At 37.9% G+C, this 14,982-nt stretch overlaps 1 protein-coding gene across 4 annotated transcripts; it reads left to right on the forward strand.

Moving 5' to 3' along the window:
• The first annotated feature begins 9,423 nt into the window (after positions 1-9,423).
• SIX2 (SIX homeobox 2) lies at positions 9,424-13,906 on the forward strand. 4 transcript variants are annotated; one of them, XM_072410466.1, is made up of 2 exons: positions 9,424-10,252; positions 13,050-13,906. In XM_072410466.1, the coding sequence occupies exons 1-2, from the start codon at positions 9,687-9,689 to the stop codon at positions 13,321-13,323; spliced, it is 840 nt and encodes a 279-aa protein (XP_072266567.1). In that variant the 5' UTR covers positions 9,424-9,686; the 3' UTR covers positions 13,324-13,906. The 4 variants fall into 4 exon arrangements, with proteins under 4 accessions (XP_072266567.1, XP_072266566.1, XP_072266568.1 ...); XM_072410465.1 differs by having other exon boundaries at positions 9,424-10,246; positions 13,020-13,906; XM_072410467.1 differs by having other exon boundaries at positions 9,424-10,246.
• The last annotated feature ends 1,076 nt before the right edge of the window (positions 13,907-14,982 follow it).

Raw genomic sequence — 14,982 nt, forward strand, 5'->3', positions numbered from 1 at the left:
ATATCTAAATAAATATTATTATAGTCCTAGGGTCTCTGTATCCTCTGAGGAAGCCTGTTTGGGTGAAACGCGTCAGGATAATACCCCGCTCTCTGTCTTAAGAGCAATACCAAGTCTGTAAAACCTATCACTTTTCTATATAGTGTTTGTACAGTCCACTATCATATCAGTTTGTAACAGAAGCTTAATATTGCTTTTAAAGTAATTGGTATTGTGTTAAAAGAATAATAAAATTATACTGTTTTTATATGAAATTATTGTAATAATTTGTGTTATAAATAAAAGGTGCCTTTGTAGAAGCCTATCTCTTCTCTCCTGTTTTTATCTAATGTAGTACAATTTTTGATACTGAAGGCTTTTGCACCCAAACCAATTTGATTGGGATACCTTACCTCAAACATATGATTGATGTTCGGCTAGCTATAGATCTTTTAGTAATCTAGCTGGGGAAAGGCAGAGACACGTTTCTAGTACAGCAAAGGCAACACAGGATCTATGCCTGGGATTCCAATGCACCTAGCCAAATGGTGACCAGCACTAGTCCCATCAGAACCTTCAGTTCCCAGGACTGGGAGCAGTGAGAGGGATGTTCATGTCCATTAATGTAAGCTTAATAGACTTGGATTCCAAAACCATGGACATTAATATGCAGTTATCCCTCACCATCACTCCACCAGGTTTGGCATTTTACAGGATCTTGGATAGTGCCAGCTAAAAGAGCATTTGTGAGGTCAGGTAGTGGTGTTGGATGAGAAGACCTCAATCACAGTTGGAATTCTCAACTTATCCCAAAAGGTGTTCGGTAGGGTTGAAGTCAGGACAACTCAAGTTCCAAGCCGCTCATCAAACTACTACTACTACAAAATATTTATATAGCGCAAACATAATATGGAGCGCTGTACATAGTCATGTCACTAGCTGTCCCTCAAAGGGACTCACAATCTAATGTCCCTACCATAGTCCTATGTCATTAACACAGTCTAAGGCCAATTTTAAGGAGAAGTCAGTTAACCTAACTGCATCTTTTTGGAATGTGGAAGGAAACCAGAATACCCAGAGGAAACCCACACAGACACGGGGAGAACCTACAAACTCCATGCAGGTAATCTCCTGGCCAAAAATTCAAGCCTGGGACTCAGAGCTGCAACGGCCACCATGCTGCCCACAATGAAGCTGGCTTGGTGTACAGGAGGGCAGTCATGGTGGTACGCATGGACCTCAACTGTGACCACAAGGCTGGAAACACATAATTGTCTAAAATATCAAAAACCTCAATTGTTTAAATTTTTCTAAAATGTCCTTAACTCAATATAGTGTAGTTTCCTCATACTGTTGAAAAAATAGTGTATAACTATAGCATAAAGTTAATTTGGGGAAGTTGGGGACCTTGACCTGAAGGACTCCAAGTTAAGGATTAGCTGTTCCTGCCATACAAAGTAGATAACATTAGAGGACTTTACACTTCAAGATAACATGATGTTCCCCTGGGTAAATACACTAAAAACCTTGTTTAGAGGATTGCACCATTAGATATATAGTACATTTCAATCCCAAAAAAATGAAAATTTATGATATTTTACCATTTTTAAACAGGTCACCAGCTGTTAAGCTGGCAATGTCTTCATGAAAGTTTGATATTATTAAATATCACTCACATGCACTCATACCGGGCAGGGGGTTTCCAGAGGTCTGTTACTGGGGTTAGGTGTACAACTGTCAGTCACCATATAAAGCCCTCATGTCAGGTCATTCAAAGTATATGGACTTTCCCTGGGTATAATGAGGATTGTATTACTACAAGTGAATGTGTCTATGTGACAAGTCAAGGGAAAAATGACAGCACATTCTTGTGCGGCTCGTAGGGATTGACAAAAGAGAGTGTTAGAGCTAAGAGAAAACAATATTGACATTTACAAATTAAATACTTCCTGGAGCACAGATTTCATGCAAAATAAGACTTTCTATGACCCTTTTACTTCTGTTGGCTGTAGAATCAATATTTGAGCATATCTTGTAATGATCTTGTCGTACATGAGTATCACTACATTTAGGTTGATACAAACCTGTATCATGGGGTAAAGAAATAATTAGGACATGTCTGGTGTTTCAGGTAGGTGAAGACAAATGTGTAAGTTAAAAGAGTGCACCATGAAATTGAAATGTTAACATGCATAGGGTTTACAGTGCCGTTAGTCTTGTGATCCAACCACCTCTGCCATACAACATGATTTCCCATATAGTGACCTCACTTTTCTGGTTTGTAGTTACGCTGTTTGGCATGGTCAATGACCACCTTGGTCCACTAACTGGCCAATAAAGAAGCAGCAACACAGTTGTGATGAATTATCTACCGTCCTAGGCATGAGAGTACAGCGTTAGACTGACAGCACTGGTTTACAGTGCTGATCCAATCATTTTCCAGTAACCCTAACCCTTAGTAGAAAAAAAAATTGATTTATGACAAATATAACATTTAACTAATAATTACCTGAAGTTCACATTTATACCAGACAAATAATACTGATTAGAATGTAAGCAATGATTGACCTCTATATGAAAAATTGTGACCAAATTGAGTGCTTGCAGTGTCTATAATGAAACCATGACATATGACAAATGTCAACCCATATCAAACTTACAACTTACAAACTTATCAAACTTACAAAAAAAAAATACAAAGAGCTTTTGCCATTTAACTCCAGTTCATTTTTTCTTCATTTACAGATGGGAGCCAGTCACATTCATAGCTTGGCTTGAACTTGGGGCACCAGAAAAGCTATGGCTCTGCAGGTCCCTAGACCTTGGCTTCCAAGTCTTTTGTGAAAAAAATTGTAGGGAAAAAATACCCTTTAGGTCTGTCATTTTTCCTGTATGCTTGTTAAAGGTCAGTCTGGGGGAAATTAATCAACAGGTTATCTTCCCATGAATCTAAGAGGTCAGCACCTAGGTCAATTTTTTGGTGAAAGATAAATTAGCCTAATCTGTAGGTCAATAGACAAGGATGGCCAAACATGTTCACCTTTTCCTGCAAAATAAGTAAAAGTAACATAGCCAGTATGTATAAAGGGCACCATATCTTAGTGATAATCATGTTCTTGGATCTTACAGTAAAAAAATGTTAATGTGTATTAGAACTGTTATGTTCTACGTTTCTTCTTATTATATGCTTGCCTGCAACCATAACTGTAGTAAAGAATCTGCCTCTAAAAATATTATAAAGCCAACATTTTGGGTAGAATAGGCCATGGTAAAATAAAAACAACAGTCAAGTTCTTCTTTTTATCATTTATGTCCCAATAAAGAGATTTCTCAAGAGATCCTACAGACTAGCCAATGTTTTAAACATGGTGGAACCACTTGAAATAACTTTCATGTCTTTGGGAACCCCCGATATAATTACTATATTCACAGATCGCAGTACATTGGTGTGGTGATCAGTGGAATGTAATCATTTTACATTGCTGGTCACTGGAAGAATGTCAACCTTACAAATGCCAAAAAGATCATTGGTGTCACTTAAACTGACCTGAGAGGCAAAAACTGCTCATTGTTTAAGGATCGTATAGTAACCTCCTATTAAACCCTGGTTGAGAAACACTGCTGTAGACCAAGATGTCCTGTAGATACAAGAAGAAAAAAGAAATATATCTACGGTAACATAACCAAATCCCCTCTCAGAATATATGGCCCTTCTGGTAGATTTTTCCCTCTATTCCTGCTGGGTTGTATTCCCTGTATAAATGCCTGGTGGCAACTCAAAATGTTGGGTTTTCTCTTACTTTCCCGACAGTATAACTACATAGGGTGAATCTCCTAATGGAGAAAGGGACAGATATAAAACCATACCAGGGACTCCAATGCACTACTATGTCCGATGCTAAAAAAAATGGCTTTAGATTGAAAATGATAGACTCGGCTGTCATTCATCACTTCCTAACATTACTGGAAGTGACAGCAAACTCTTTTACAACCTTATAGCATATAGAGCCAAATATACTGGGAGTTTGGTTTTCTGGTATGTGATGGGTTTAATTAGTGTATGAGGCTAGGTTACATTGGTAGGTTTCAGTCCGTCATTGTAAAGTACTCTACAACCTCTACAATAAAGAAGTCAATGACTACCTACTGTGATACTTTTCATCAAAGCTTCAAGTTCATGGCAAGTCTTCTGTCACTCATTTGTTGATGACTTCAAGCTTAGGGGTCTGGCTTCTAGCCATACTACAAACACGATTAGAGAACTTTTTTCATCTTTTGCATATCTTGGAATGTTTTAGGTCAAAGGCTGATTCTCTTCAATAATAGTACAGGTTAGTACCATCGCCACTATTCAGCCCCATTGCCATTTTTTTTAATATTGTAGATAACTGTTCCATTTACCATATTCATAAAATGGCAATAAAGCCACAATAGGGATCAGTAATGCTTTTTGAACATCCCAATCACCTCCAATGTAACTGTCCACTAAGTGCTAACTAGTCATTCAATTCAAGAGAATTTACCTTCTGATCACAACTTTAGTGATATTAAGCTACTTTTCCACTTCTGATCCAAATCTGACTACAGAGAACAAAACCTATTCCCACTTTATTCAATATGCTAATAAAGTGGATATCAGGTTTATTTAAGTGGAAAACATGAATTGGGAAACAATTTTCAGTTCTCCACTTTTTTTCTAAATTGTCCCCTCGGAGGAGGTGTCTATTCATGTAAATGTGATGCTTCATTCATGTGACTGGACACAAATAAAGGTAATTATAACAGTGTTATAAAAACTTAAAAAAAAAAATTACTGAAATACTTAATCATTGAAAAAGTTAGATTTTTTTTCCTATCCAGAGTTCAGTTTTAATTCAGCATAGTATCCACCGTTTAGTATCCAAAGTTTAAATATTTACAAATTTAACTTTTTTATCTTTACAAAAAATCTTACAACAAAAAAGGGTTGTGGCTTAAACTGGGAATTTAATCTGTCAGTGTCCACGTGAAAAGACCTGAAATTTCCCAGAGAAATATACAGAAAGTACAGGAGATAATACATTACAATCTCATCATAATAACATTAATAGAACATGAAGACATATAACAGGAATGAGAGGCCTCCTCTGAATTTACACTATGTGGTATTACCCAGAGCTGTGTAACTTTATAAATATATATTATTTAAATGAATAAGTACAGCATATCAAATGACATACCGTTTTTCACAAAAATAAATTTTGCCCCACAAAAATTATTGAAAAATTTATTACTGCTGTTCTTCTTTGGCCTCTGGCTACCAATTGTTACTGTTACCAGTTTCTACAACATGAACAAAGACAAATTCAAAAGCACATTTTTATTAGAATGATGTCTTTATGTCCAAATGATAATTGCAATCATCATTTCTACTAAGGGTACAACAAGAGAAAGAGAAGAAAGAGAAAACAAAAGAGAAAGCGAGAGAATATCACCCCAATGGCCTCATGGACAAATAGAAAATATGACATTTTAACTCAGAAATGAGACCTTAAAGTGAATTTAAAACTATTTCAATCCATTCTGCCAAGGTACAGTGCATGTCCCAGCATATGTACAGGTGCAGGAGATACTCCATCCTGACACTATCATTGACTTTGCCAATGATCCAGACAATGACCCATTAAATGCTGTTACCATTGGCTCAGCCAAAGACCACTCCAAGGACTCGGCCAATGATCCAGCCAATGGCTTAGCCAATGACCCTCCAAGGACTTGGCCAATGACCTAGCCAATAAGGACTCTTGGAAGACTTGGAGGAAGACCAGTTAAAGCCTGAAGCACCAGAGACCAAGGAGGGGTCAGTAATAGCAGAGCTGGGAGGTAAATCCGTCATAATCTGCAAAACTTTACATTTGACAAATGCCTCTATCTTTTTGTTGTTCAATAGCAGTTTCAATAAACCAAAAAATATATAAACATTGTTTTGTACTGAATATATATCCAAAAAGTGAAAAAAGACAACAGTTCCCCAATGGTTCTCATGCCATGCTTCCATGGCAGTCATTTACAATCGAGTTAGGGCAATTACAGCTGCCCCTGGAGTTTCCTGCACTCTACAGGTCATCTGTAGGTAAAAATGATGTCACAGTGTAAGAAGAAGAAAACATGAATTGCACACCAGAGAATTTACAATAACAGCTCCGATGGACAGATTACAGATATAATCATATAACAAACTACAATGCTGAATATAATGTCAGTCCAATACTGGAACTGCTATGTATTCCAATCACTGCCATATAAATGTACAGAAAGGCAAGGAGTGCTCAGATATGTATATCACATTACATTGAATTTTATTAATAAATTCCACAGCCAGAGTTCAATGAATATAAAATAAAAAGGATTAACTCATTATGACTCTAATGGAATTTTTAAAATGTCCTTTATTGAAGCCAAAAAGACAAACAGGACCTCACCTCTTCTCCCCACCAGACCCCAGGAGTCAGATTGCTCTGTCACTTGCTCCATATTGTTTCATGCTGTTATACTCAATCAGAATGGAAGCTGCTTTTCATTGTATATTTATTAAATGCTGCCTCTGATATTTGGTTATACAATAAAGTACTGTATTTGTAGCTCCAATTGCTAATATATTTTTTGTTGATCTATTGACCTTTTAAAAATAATGTTCAACCATTTTTACAGCTTTCATTAAAATAATACCTGGTGACCCTGCCAATGAAGGTACTTTTTCAGGCACTTCCTGTCATAGGGTGACAACTCACTGTCCCTGACACCCAGTTGTGTCTTGTGTTGTCACCCTTTCTCTTAGGCCTTCAGTGAAGAATACAAGTGACTGTTTTGCACAAAATATAGAGCACTAAAGGAGCTCGTTTGTGCAGCCATCACTGAGGGCTTTAAAGGCAGGAACTAGCTGCACAGAGACTGATCACCTTCAATACTGGATAGGAGTAGATTAAAAAAAAAGAATTTTCTTTTAAAAAGGTAATAGCTTTTTATACATAGGGCTTTATTACCTGTCCATCTTGCCATGAAGGTTTAAATTCAGGCACTTCTTTTCAACGAGTGACAACGTTCTACCCTGTCCTTCATCTATGTGCCTGTTCATGGTGCAAGGAACCTTCACCAACATCTGGAGCAACGCAAACGCTGCTTTAAATGTTTGTTAAGGATTTCTCCTTAAAGCAGAAGTAAGCTTACCTCCCCTACTTCCTTGATGGCACCCAGTCCTTTTCATACTCTTCAAACAACTTGATTGCATGGGCCCCGGAGTTCATTTTTTCCAGCACCAAGGCATGTGTAGAATACCCATTTTTTCAAACTTGCCTTGTCTTCTGTCTTTTGAAACCATCACTACCTCCCACCACTACATATCCCCCCTCCTATTGTATGTTACTTCCCCCACCTCCTAGATTGTAAGCTCTTCGGGGCAGGGTCCTCTCCTCCTGTTTCACTGTCTGTATTCGTCTGTCATTTGCAACCCCTATTTAATGTACAGCGCTGCGTAATATGTTGGTGCTATATAAATCCTGAGAGTTATTGAAATTAGTATGATGAGTTGATCACCTGTTTAGTTCAATAATTTAAATAATTGCCTGCCATATCCCCACAGTATTGTAGCAATTCAAAATATGCAGAAAGAAAGGGGACTTAACCTCCCTAGCGTTCTAATTCCGTGCAAAAAATTTACAGTGCAAAAAGCATTACAATTTTTTGCATGGAAATTTATTTTACATTGTAGGATATAATTTTTAGGCATAACTAAACTTTTAGGCATACCATACTATAGTTAGAATTGTAATATAAGTGTACAGTAGCATATATAATATATATATATATATAATCTAATTTTATATATATTATATAAAGATTTCTTTGTATTGGACTCAATACAGCTATTTTGTATTGGATCCAATACAACATTATTTGTATTTCCTGCTGCTCCGCCCGCACAAACCGGCGCCCACACCAATGTCACCCCGTTGATCTTGGCTGCTGATCGCTGCTGGAGATCTGGAGATCTGGAGATTGGAGAAGACGAGAAGTCACACTCGAGATTGGCACATGTATAAAATCAAATAACAAAAACTTTTTATTTAGAAAATATTAAAACACCAATAAAAGATTATGTCATTTCTCCTAACACGCAAGACAGCACAATCTGAACATCAATATTGCTCATAGATTGGACCATAGTATATCAAATGGTTTAACAGCTAACAGTATAGCATCTCACAACATTAGACGATGTCTCGACGTGTTTCATGGTCATTGCCGCTTCATCAGGCTAATAACGTTGAGAGATAATTACTTATAACATATATTGTACGTTACAGTATTACAGTATCTTGTCATCTTCAAATGAAGGGGCGCATGGTGGCACAGAGGTAGCACTTTTACCTTTACAGCACTGGGTCCCAGGTTCGAATCTCGGTAAGGACATTATCTGCATGGAGTTTGCAGGTTCTACCCTGTCTGTGTGGGTTTCCTCTGGGTACTCTGGTTTCCTCCCACATCCTAAAAACATGCAGTTAGGTTAATTGGCTTACCCTCAAAATTGTCCTTAGACTATAATAATGACATATGACTATGGTAGGGACGTTAGATTGTGAGCTCTTTGGAGGGACAAGACTATTGACTTTGTACAGTACTGCCTAATATGATAGCGCTATATAAATACTGTATAATAATAATAATTTAAATGTATATAGGAACATGTATATTTTATACATGTGCCAATTAAGTCCCCTTTCTTTCTGCATATTTTGAATTGTTGTAAAATCTTGTTTATTATTATTATTAAACAGGATTTATATAGCACCAACATATTATGCAGCGCTGTACATTAAATAATAATAATTACAATAATACACATGTACAGATCAGTGCACATTCTAGAGATTGCAGACAGGCAGGTAAGTTTGTTTCACTGCAGACCAGAGATAGAATGATTTTTCTGCAATAAAGCCTGCTTGCATTTGTTTTTTTCGAAGCTTACTATTGCTTTAAGAATCACATTTTCATTCCAGCCTTGACCAAAACCTATAATGTGTTTAAAAAGAAAGCACAGCAGAATCCCAAAAAAGATTAGTAACATTCCAAGCTATAGAAGCCTGTGCAGATCTACACACAGTGAGTCTGTATGTTCTGTCCCAACATGAGCCATTGCCTCTGTGCACAGTTGTGCGTTACACTGCATGGAGCAGCCTGCTGGGCAGTATCAGAGATGACATTACTCCTTCTCCTCCCTCCCTGCATTAATCAAGACAAAAAAAAAGAACTGTGCCTTTTCCTGCTCTTTTCAGCTGCAAGCCTGCCTCTTAGTGGATGGGAGCAATCTGTCAGAGCAGCCAGGGAGCCTCCTCCATGCAGATCGAGTTTCCTATGATTGACAGAGTAACCATAGCGAATAATTTGACTAAAACTGTGTCTTCTCCTCCAGTCCCCGGGTCAGATAACCGACCAATCACAGCGCGCACAATCATTTTTCATGCCAGTTTAGAATAATATTATTAAAAAAGAAGTCAGCAGCCAGACAGAGGGCGAGCAGGCTTTCCTTATTATCTGGCATTGCGAGGAGGAAGGATCGGGACCCAGAAGTTGGGAAAGTTGGGGAAAGTTTCTTTGGACTCCATGGCTGTTGGAGGGGATTGAGGGGCTGCTGATGTTGTGTCCAGTGATCTGGAGCTCTTCCAAGGACCATGTCGATGTTGCCCACCTTTGGTTTCACCCAGGAGCAAGTGGCGTGTGTGTGCGAGGTGCTCCAGCAAGGGGGCAATATAGAACGCCTGGGGCGCTTTCTGTGGTCCCTGCCAGCCTGTGAGCACCTCCATAAGAACGAGAGTGTCCTCAAGGCCAAGGCGGTGGTGGCCTTCCATCGGGGCAATTTTCGGGAGCTCTATAAGATCCTAGAGAGCCACCAATTCTCCCCCCACAACCACCCCAAGCTGCAGCAATTGTGGCTTAAAGCGCACTACATCGAGGCGGAGAAGCTGCGGGGGCGCCCCCTAGGGGCGGTGGGCAAATACCGGGTGCGCAGAAAGTTCCCCCTACCCCGATCCATCTGGGATGGGGAAGAGACCAGCTATTGTTTCAAGGAGAAGAGCAGGAGCGTGCTAAGGGAATGGTATGCCCACAATCCTTACCCCTCACCCAGGGAAAAGAGGGAGCTGGCAGAGGCCACTGGACTCACCACCACCCAGGTCAGCAACTGGTTCAAAAACAGGAGGCAGAGGGACCGGGCGGCCGAAGCCAAGGAAAGGTACGAGTAAGTACTTCTGTTATTCTATTGTTGGCAGCTGGCACATCATTGGCACAGCCTGGGCACTACAGTGTGCCCATAGATATCTTCTGCTCCAGGGGGTGTAGATCTAAGGGTTCTAGTTGTAAGGTGTAAGAGTAAAGATCTAAACTATTAAAGGACTAAAAGTCCCAGCTAGTGTAAGAGTGAATATCTAAACTATTGAAGGACTAAAAGTCCCAGCTAGTGTAAGAGTGAATATCTAAACTATTGAAGGACTAAAAGTCCCAGCTAGTGTAAGAGTAAAGATTTAAACTATTGAAGGACTAAAAGTCCCAGCTAGTGTAAGAGTAAAGATCTAAACTATTAAAAGACTAAAAGTCCCAGCTAGTGTAAGAGTAAAGATCTAAACTATTGAAGGACTAAAAGTCCCAGCTACTGTAAGAGTAAAGATCTAAACTATTAAAAGACTAAAAGTCCCAGCTAGTGTAGGGCAACCTGTCCAGGGTGATGTAGGACTATAGGTCCCAGCTGTTATAGGGCTAAAGGTCCAAGCAGAAAGGACTAGTCTGATTTGCAAAGAATTAAATGTCTACACTCAGCTCCATAAACACTAGTTGGCAGAGTATAATGGGCAATAAATGCTGCAGGGTACAACATTCAGAGCAAGCAAAACTGACCTTCCTGTTATAGAACTACATATCCCAGCTGGAGAAACTACTGCTAGAAATTAAATATCTACACTAAACTTAATAGACCCTTGTTGACAGGGCACAGTATGCATGGAATACTAAATACTGTCACCACAGTACAGCATTATTTAATGTAACCATAGATAACCTTTCCTGGAGATCTCCAGCTGGTGAAGAATCTCATGTTCCAGTTGGTAAGGCTAACCTGGCATGCTGGGGCTTACACTTCTACATCACTTCAATAGATAGATAGATAGATAGATAGATAGATAGATAGATAGATAGATGTTGAATATATGTTGAATCTGCAATATGCATGGCCATAAGATACATCTATAGAACAGATAATATTAATAAACATTTTGCACTGGCCCAGGTATATTTTAAGTGCTCAGAGCACTACCCTATGACAAATATGAGTTTTCTATGTAATATATTGTAATTGCAATACTGAAGCTATAATGCAGAACTGTTTATTGAGTCTACATTATACATTACTACATCTACAGAACAGATGATAATATTATTTATTGTGCACTGCTTTTTTTGCCCCAGGCACAATCTAATTGTTCAGAACACTTCCCCAAATATCCGAGTCTTCTATGGAAAATACTGTAATAACAATACGAAGATATAATGTAGAACTTTCTATCTGTGTAATAAATGGCTACAAGAACAGATGATAATAATACTTATTTTGCACTAACCCAAAATCTCAGGGCACTGTCACAGACATTTTTGAGCTTTCTTTGGAATATATTGAAATTGCAAGGATATCATGTCTATTGCATCTGTATTATAAATGACCAAAAGATAGGTGTATAGAGCAGATGATAATAATTATTTTGCACTGGCCCCATATATATGCACCGGGTCTTCTATGGAATACATTTCTATTATGTACTATATAGACAGCCAATGGGATCAGCCTGCTCTGCTGTGTGCTTGTCACAGAGGATACCCCATCCCAAGCTGCTCTCACCCACCTACCTCATTAGGCTCCAGCTTTCACTGCATGGCAATATAACTCCTTCATCGTGTAATGATGATAGACATGAAGTACTCAGTGTCAGGTCAGATAGCAAACATATAATTAAATGATTATTACAATCAGCCATCCTATCAGCCTACAGTCTGAGGTTGGGTGCCTATTAATAGCATAGATCTATATACATACCTTAATAATAATTTCATCCCAGGCCGGATATTACTTTTCTTATATAATCTGACTTCTATTACTTTAGGCCATCATTGAGTGGTTATTAATTATTTAAACGAGCTGATCGTACCTTGTAAAGAGTTATGACAATTTATTCATGGCATAGAATTATCCTTCCTTCCCATCACCTGGCTATCTATATGTTCATGTATTATTTATTTATTTATCTATTCTAAAATTATTATTTGCACAATATATATATATATATATATATATATATATATATATATATATATTGCAAATACCAATGTTGCTATATATGCAATAAATTTTATATATTTGCAATATAAGCAGCAAAAATAATAATGATAATATTATATATATATATGTGATTATGCTATAGCTATACAGCAAAATAATATAATAAATAATATCTATTTATAAGTACCGTTTTTTACATAGCCTAGTTAGATAGAGAGAGAAAGAGAAAGTACATATTTGCAACAAACTCCGGTTATTTGCAATCTAGTCTTACCCTAAACATAGATTACTGATTCTATGACTAGATCTGACAGGTAATAATACCTGTCACCAATAAGGTACCAATATGTAATACATTGTTTTTATATTAGTTAATAGGAAATGCATGTGATTCTTTCACATCTATAGTTAATTGCTTTTGAAATCATCGTATTTGGCATGAGTCCCTAAAATATGCTATTAACCAACAGCAACCAATAAGAATTCATTTTTCTTCCATTTGAAGTACACAGAACTATTAAAGCTGGTTTCTGATAGGCTGTTTAGTGGCTTTTTTGGTGCAGTCATTTCATGCAGAAGGAATCGCTGGCAATTTGTCGGATGATTTCCTACACATTCAGCTATTGATGGCGAGCTGTAGCCTAGACATTTATACGTGTGTGTATATCTGTTGTTTTTTAAGGGAGAATAACGAAAACTCCAATTCCAACAGTCACAACGCATTATCATCTTCTATGAACGGTGGCAAAACGGTCCTGGGAAGTTCAGACGACGACAAAACGCCTTCAGGCACTCCAGACCACAACTCATCGAGTCCAGCCTTACTGCTCAGCTCTAACCCTGGTCTTCAAGCTCTCCATGGCATGGGCCACCCGCAGGGCCCCAGTGCCATCCCTGTGCCAGGAGCAGACCCTATGCACCACCACACTTTGCAAGACTCAATCCTCAACCCAATGTCCTCCAACCTGGTGGATCTGGGCTCCTAAGGACTGCACACAGCTCATCCAGGAGAGGTGGCTCCACCAAACTTACCATGGCTACTCCAACCTTCCATGGACTGAAGGAGGTGTGTGCCTTCCCACCTGCCCTAAGTCTCTAAACTTTCAACTTTAAGTTATATTCCAGCCTTTGAACCTAAAACCGCTGGCTGTCTCACAAGAGCTCAAGTGGCACCCAATGGCACCCAGTGGTCCTCCTTCTCTACTGCTGCTGCGAGCCTCCAGGATCTACAAATTTGGGTTTATTGGAACTAGGACTGCGCCTCTGCCCGCCTATCCTCTCACTTCCTCCATATCTTATAAGACTCTAGCTGTGTATTGCAGGGGTCCAGGACAAGGTCATTATCCAGGGTATTTAATCAAATCTTGTCGAAGGATCTGCTGGTCTGTATTCCCCCCAAAAAATCAAAGCACTTTCCAATATCCTCTAAATGACATTATCAGCCCCCTTTTAAAAAGTTTTGGATCAGGTCAGTTGACTTTTTTTGTTCTATGTTTATATTATGTGAATAAAACATTCAGAAATATCCCTGCTTTTATTTTATAATAAAAATAGGAATATTAAAAGCAACCTAGCATGGAGCGTTTAATTTAATGGTGTAGCATTGAAGATCGGTGTGTTATCACGATGTGATGGAGGAAAAGGGTTCAAGGTGATCGCAGGGGGGAGGAAACCATCACAGCAGCAGGAAAGACAATATTCCTAAACTATCTTCCAAAATGTCTATATATAGTTATTGGTATCAAATGGCAGAAGAAACATAGAGAGAAAGAAACAAATTATACATAAATAAATAGGCAAATAGATGAGAAGTATCGAGGTATATAGATAGGAAAGATAAAAGCTACCAAATAAGTAATTATATAGATAACATCATTTTATATTCATTTCGGTATCAAATGGCAGATGAAACATAGAAAGAAATCTAAAAGATAAATAGGAAGAGATGATAACTAGTAGCTGACAAGTAGATATATAGATAACCTCGTTTTATATTCATATTGGAACATGCACAATTGTAAGTATACTGAGAACCTTCATACAATAAATAATGTGATTAATCAGGTGTAGATAAAAAATTTAAACTGAAATTTTTTTTTCTCGTGATTGGATAAGTAAAGTGAATATTTACTGGATTTATTGAGGTATATATATATGCAAAATAAGGGGGTGAAATGTTGCGTTTACAGCAGAAAGTAACCAAGATAGATAGATAATAGATAGATAGATAGATAGATAGATAGATAGATAGATAGATAGATAAAAAAAAAATGATAGATCCAAAGAGAGGTGTTAGATAAACAGATAGATTTGGTGAGAGAAGAAAGGTGGGAAGAGATAAAAATACAGATAGAAAAAAGATAATAGAGATATAGGGAGAAAAAGAGAGAACAATGGAGATAAATAGATAGATATATAGATAGATAGACAGATAAATAAATAGATAGATAATAGATAGACAGATAAATAAATAGATAGATAGACAGATAGATAGATAGATAGATAGGTAGATAGATAGACAGATAGATAGGACTTTATATTAGATTGTATGTATGTTGATGAGTTGATTTGTACACAGCAGCAGACTTGGAATATTTCGCCCTCCTCTCCATAGAGAATTATCACACAGTGGGGATTGTTGCAGA

The sequence above is a fragment of the Pyxicephalus adspersus genome, chromosome 4 (genome assembly GCF_032062135.1).
Source record: "Pyxicephalus adspersus chromosome 4, UCB_Pads_2.0, whole genome shotgun sequence".
Taxonomy (NCBI): Eukaryota; Metazoa; Chordata; class Amphibia; order Anura; family Pyxicephalidae; genus Pyxicephalus; species Pyxicephalus adspersus.

Coding starts and splice junctions, on each gene's coding strand:
- SIX2 (XM_072410464.1), top strand. CDS start 9,687: ATGTCGATGTTGCCCACCTTTGGTTTCACCCAGGAGCAAGTGGCGTGT. Junction 10,253..13,019: donor GAAGCCAAGGAAAGGTACGA/GTAAGTACTTCT, acceptor TTGTTTTTTAAG/GGAGAATAACGAAAACTCCA.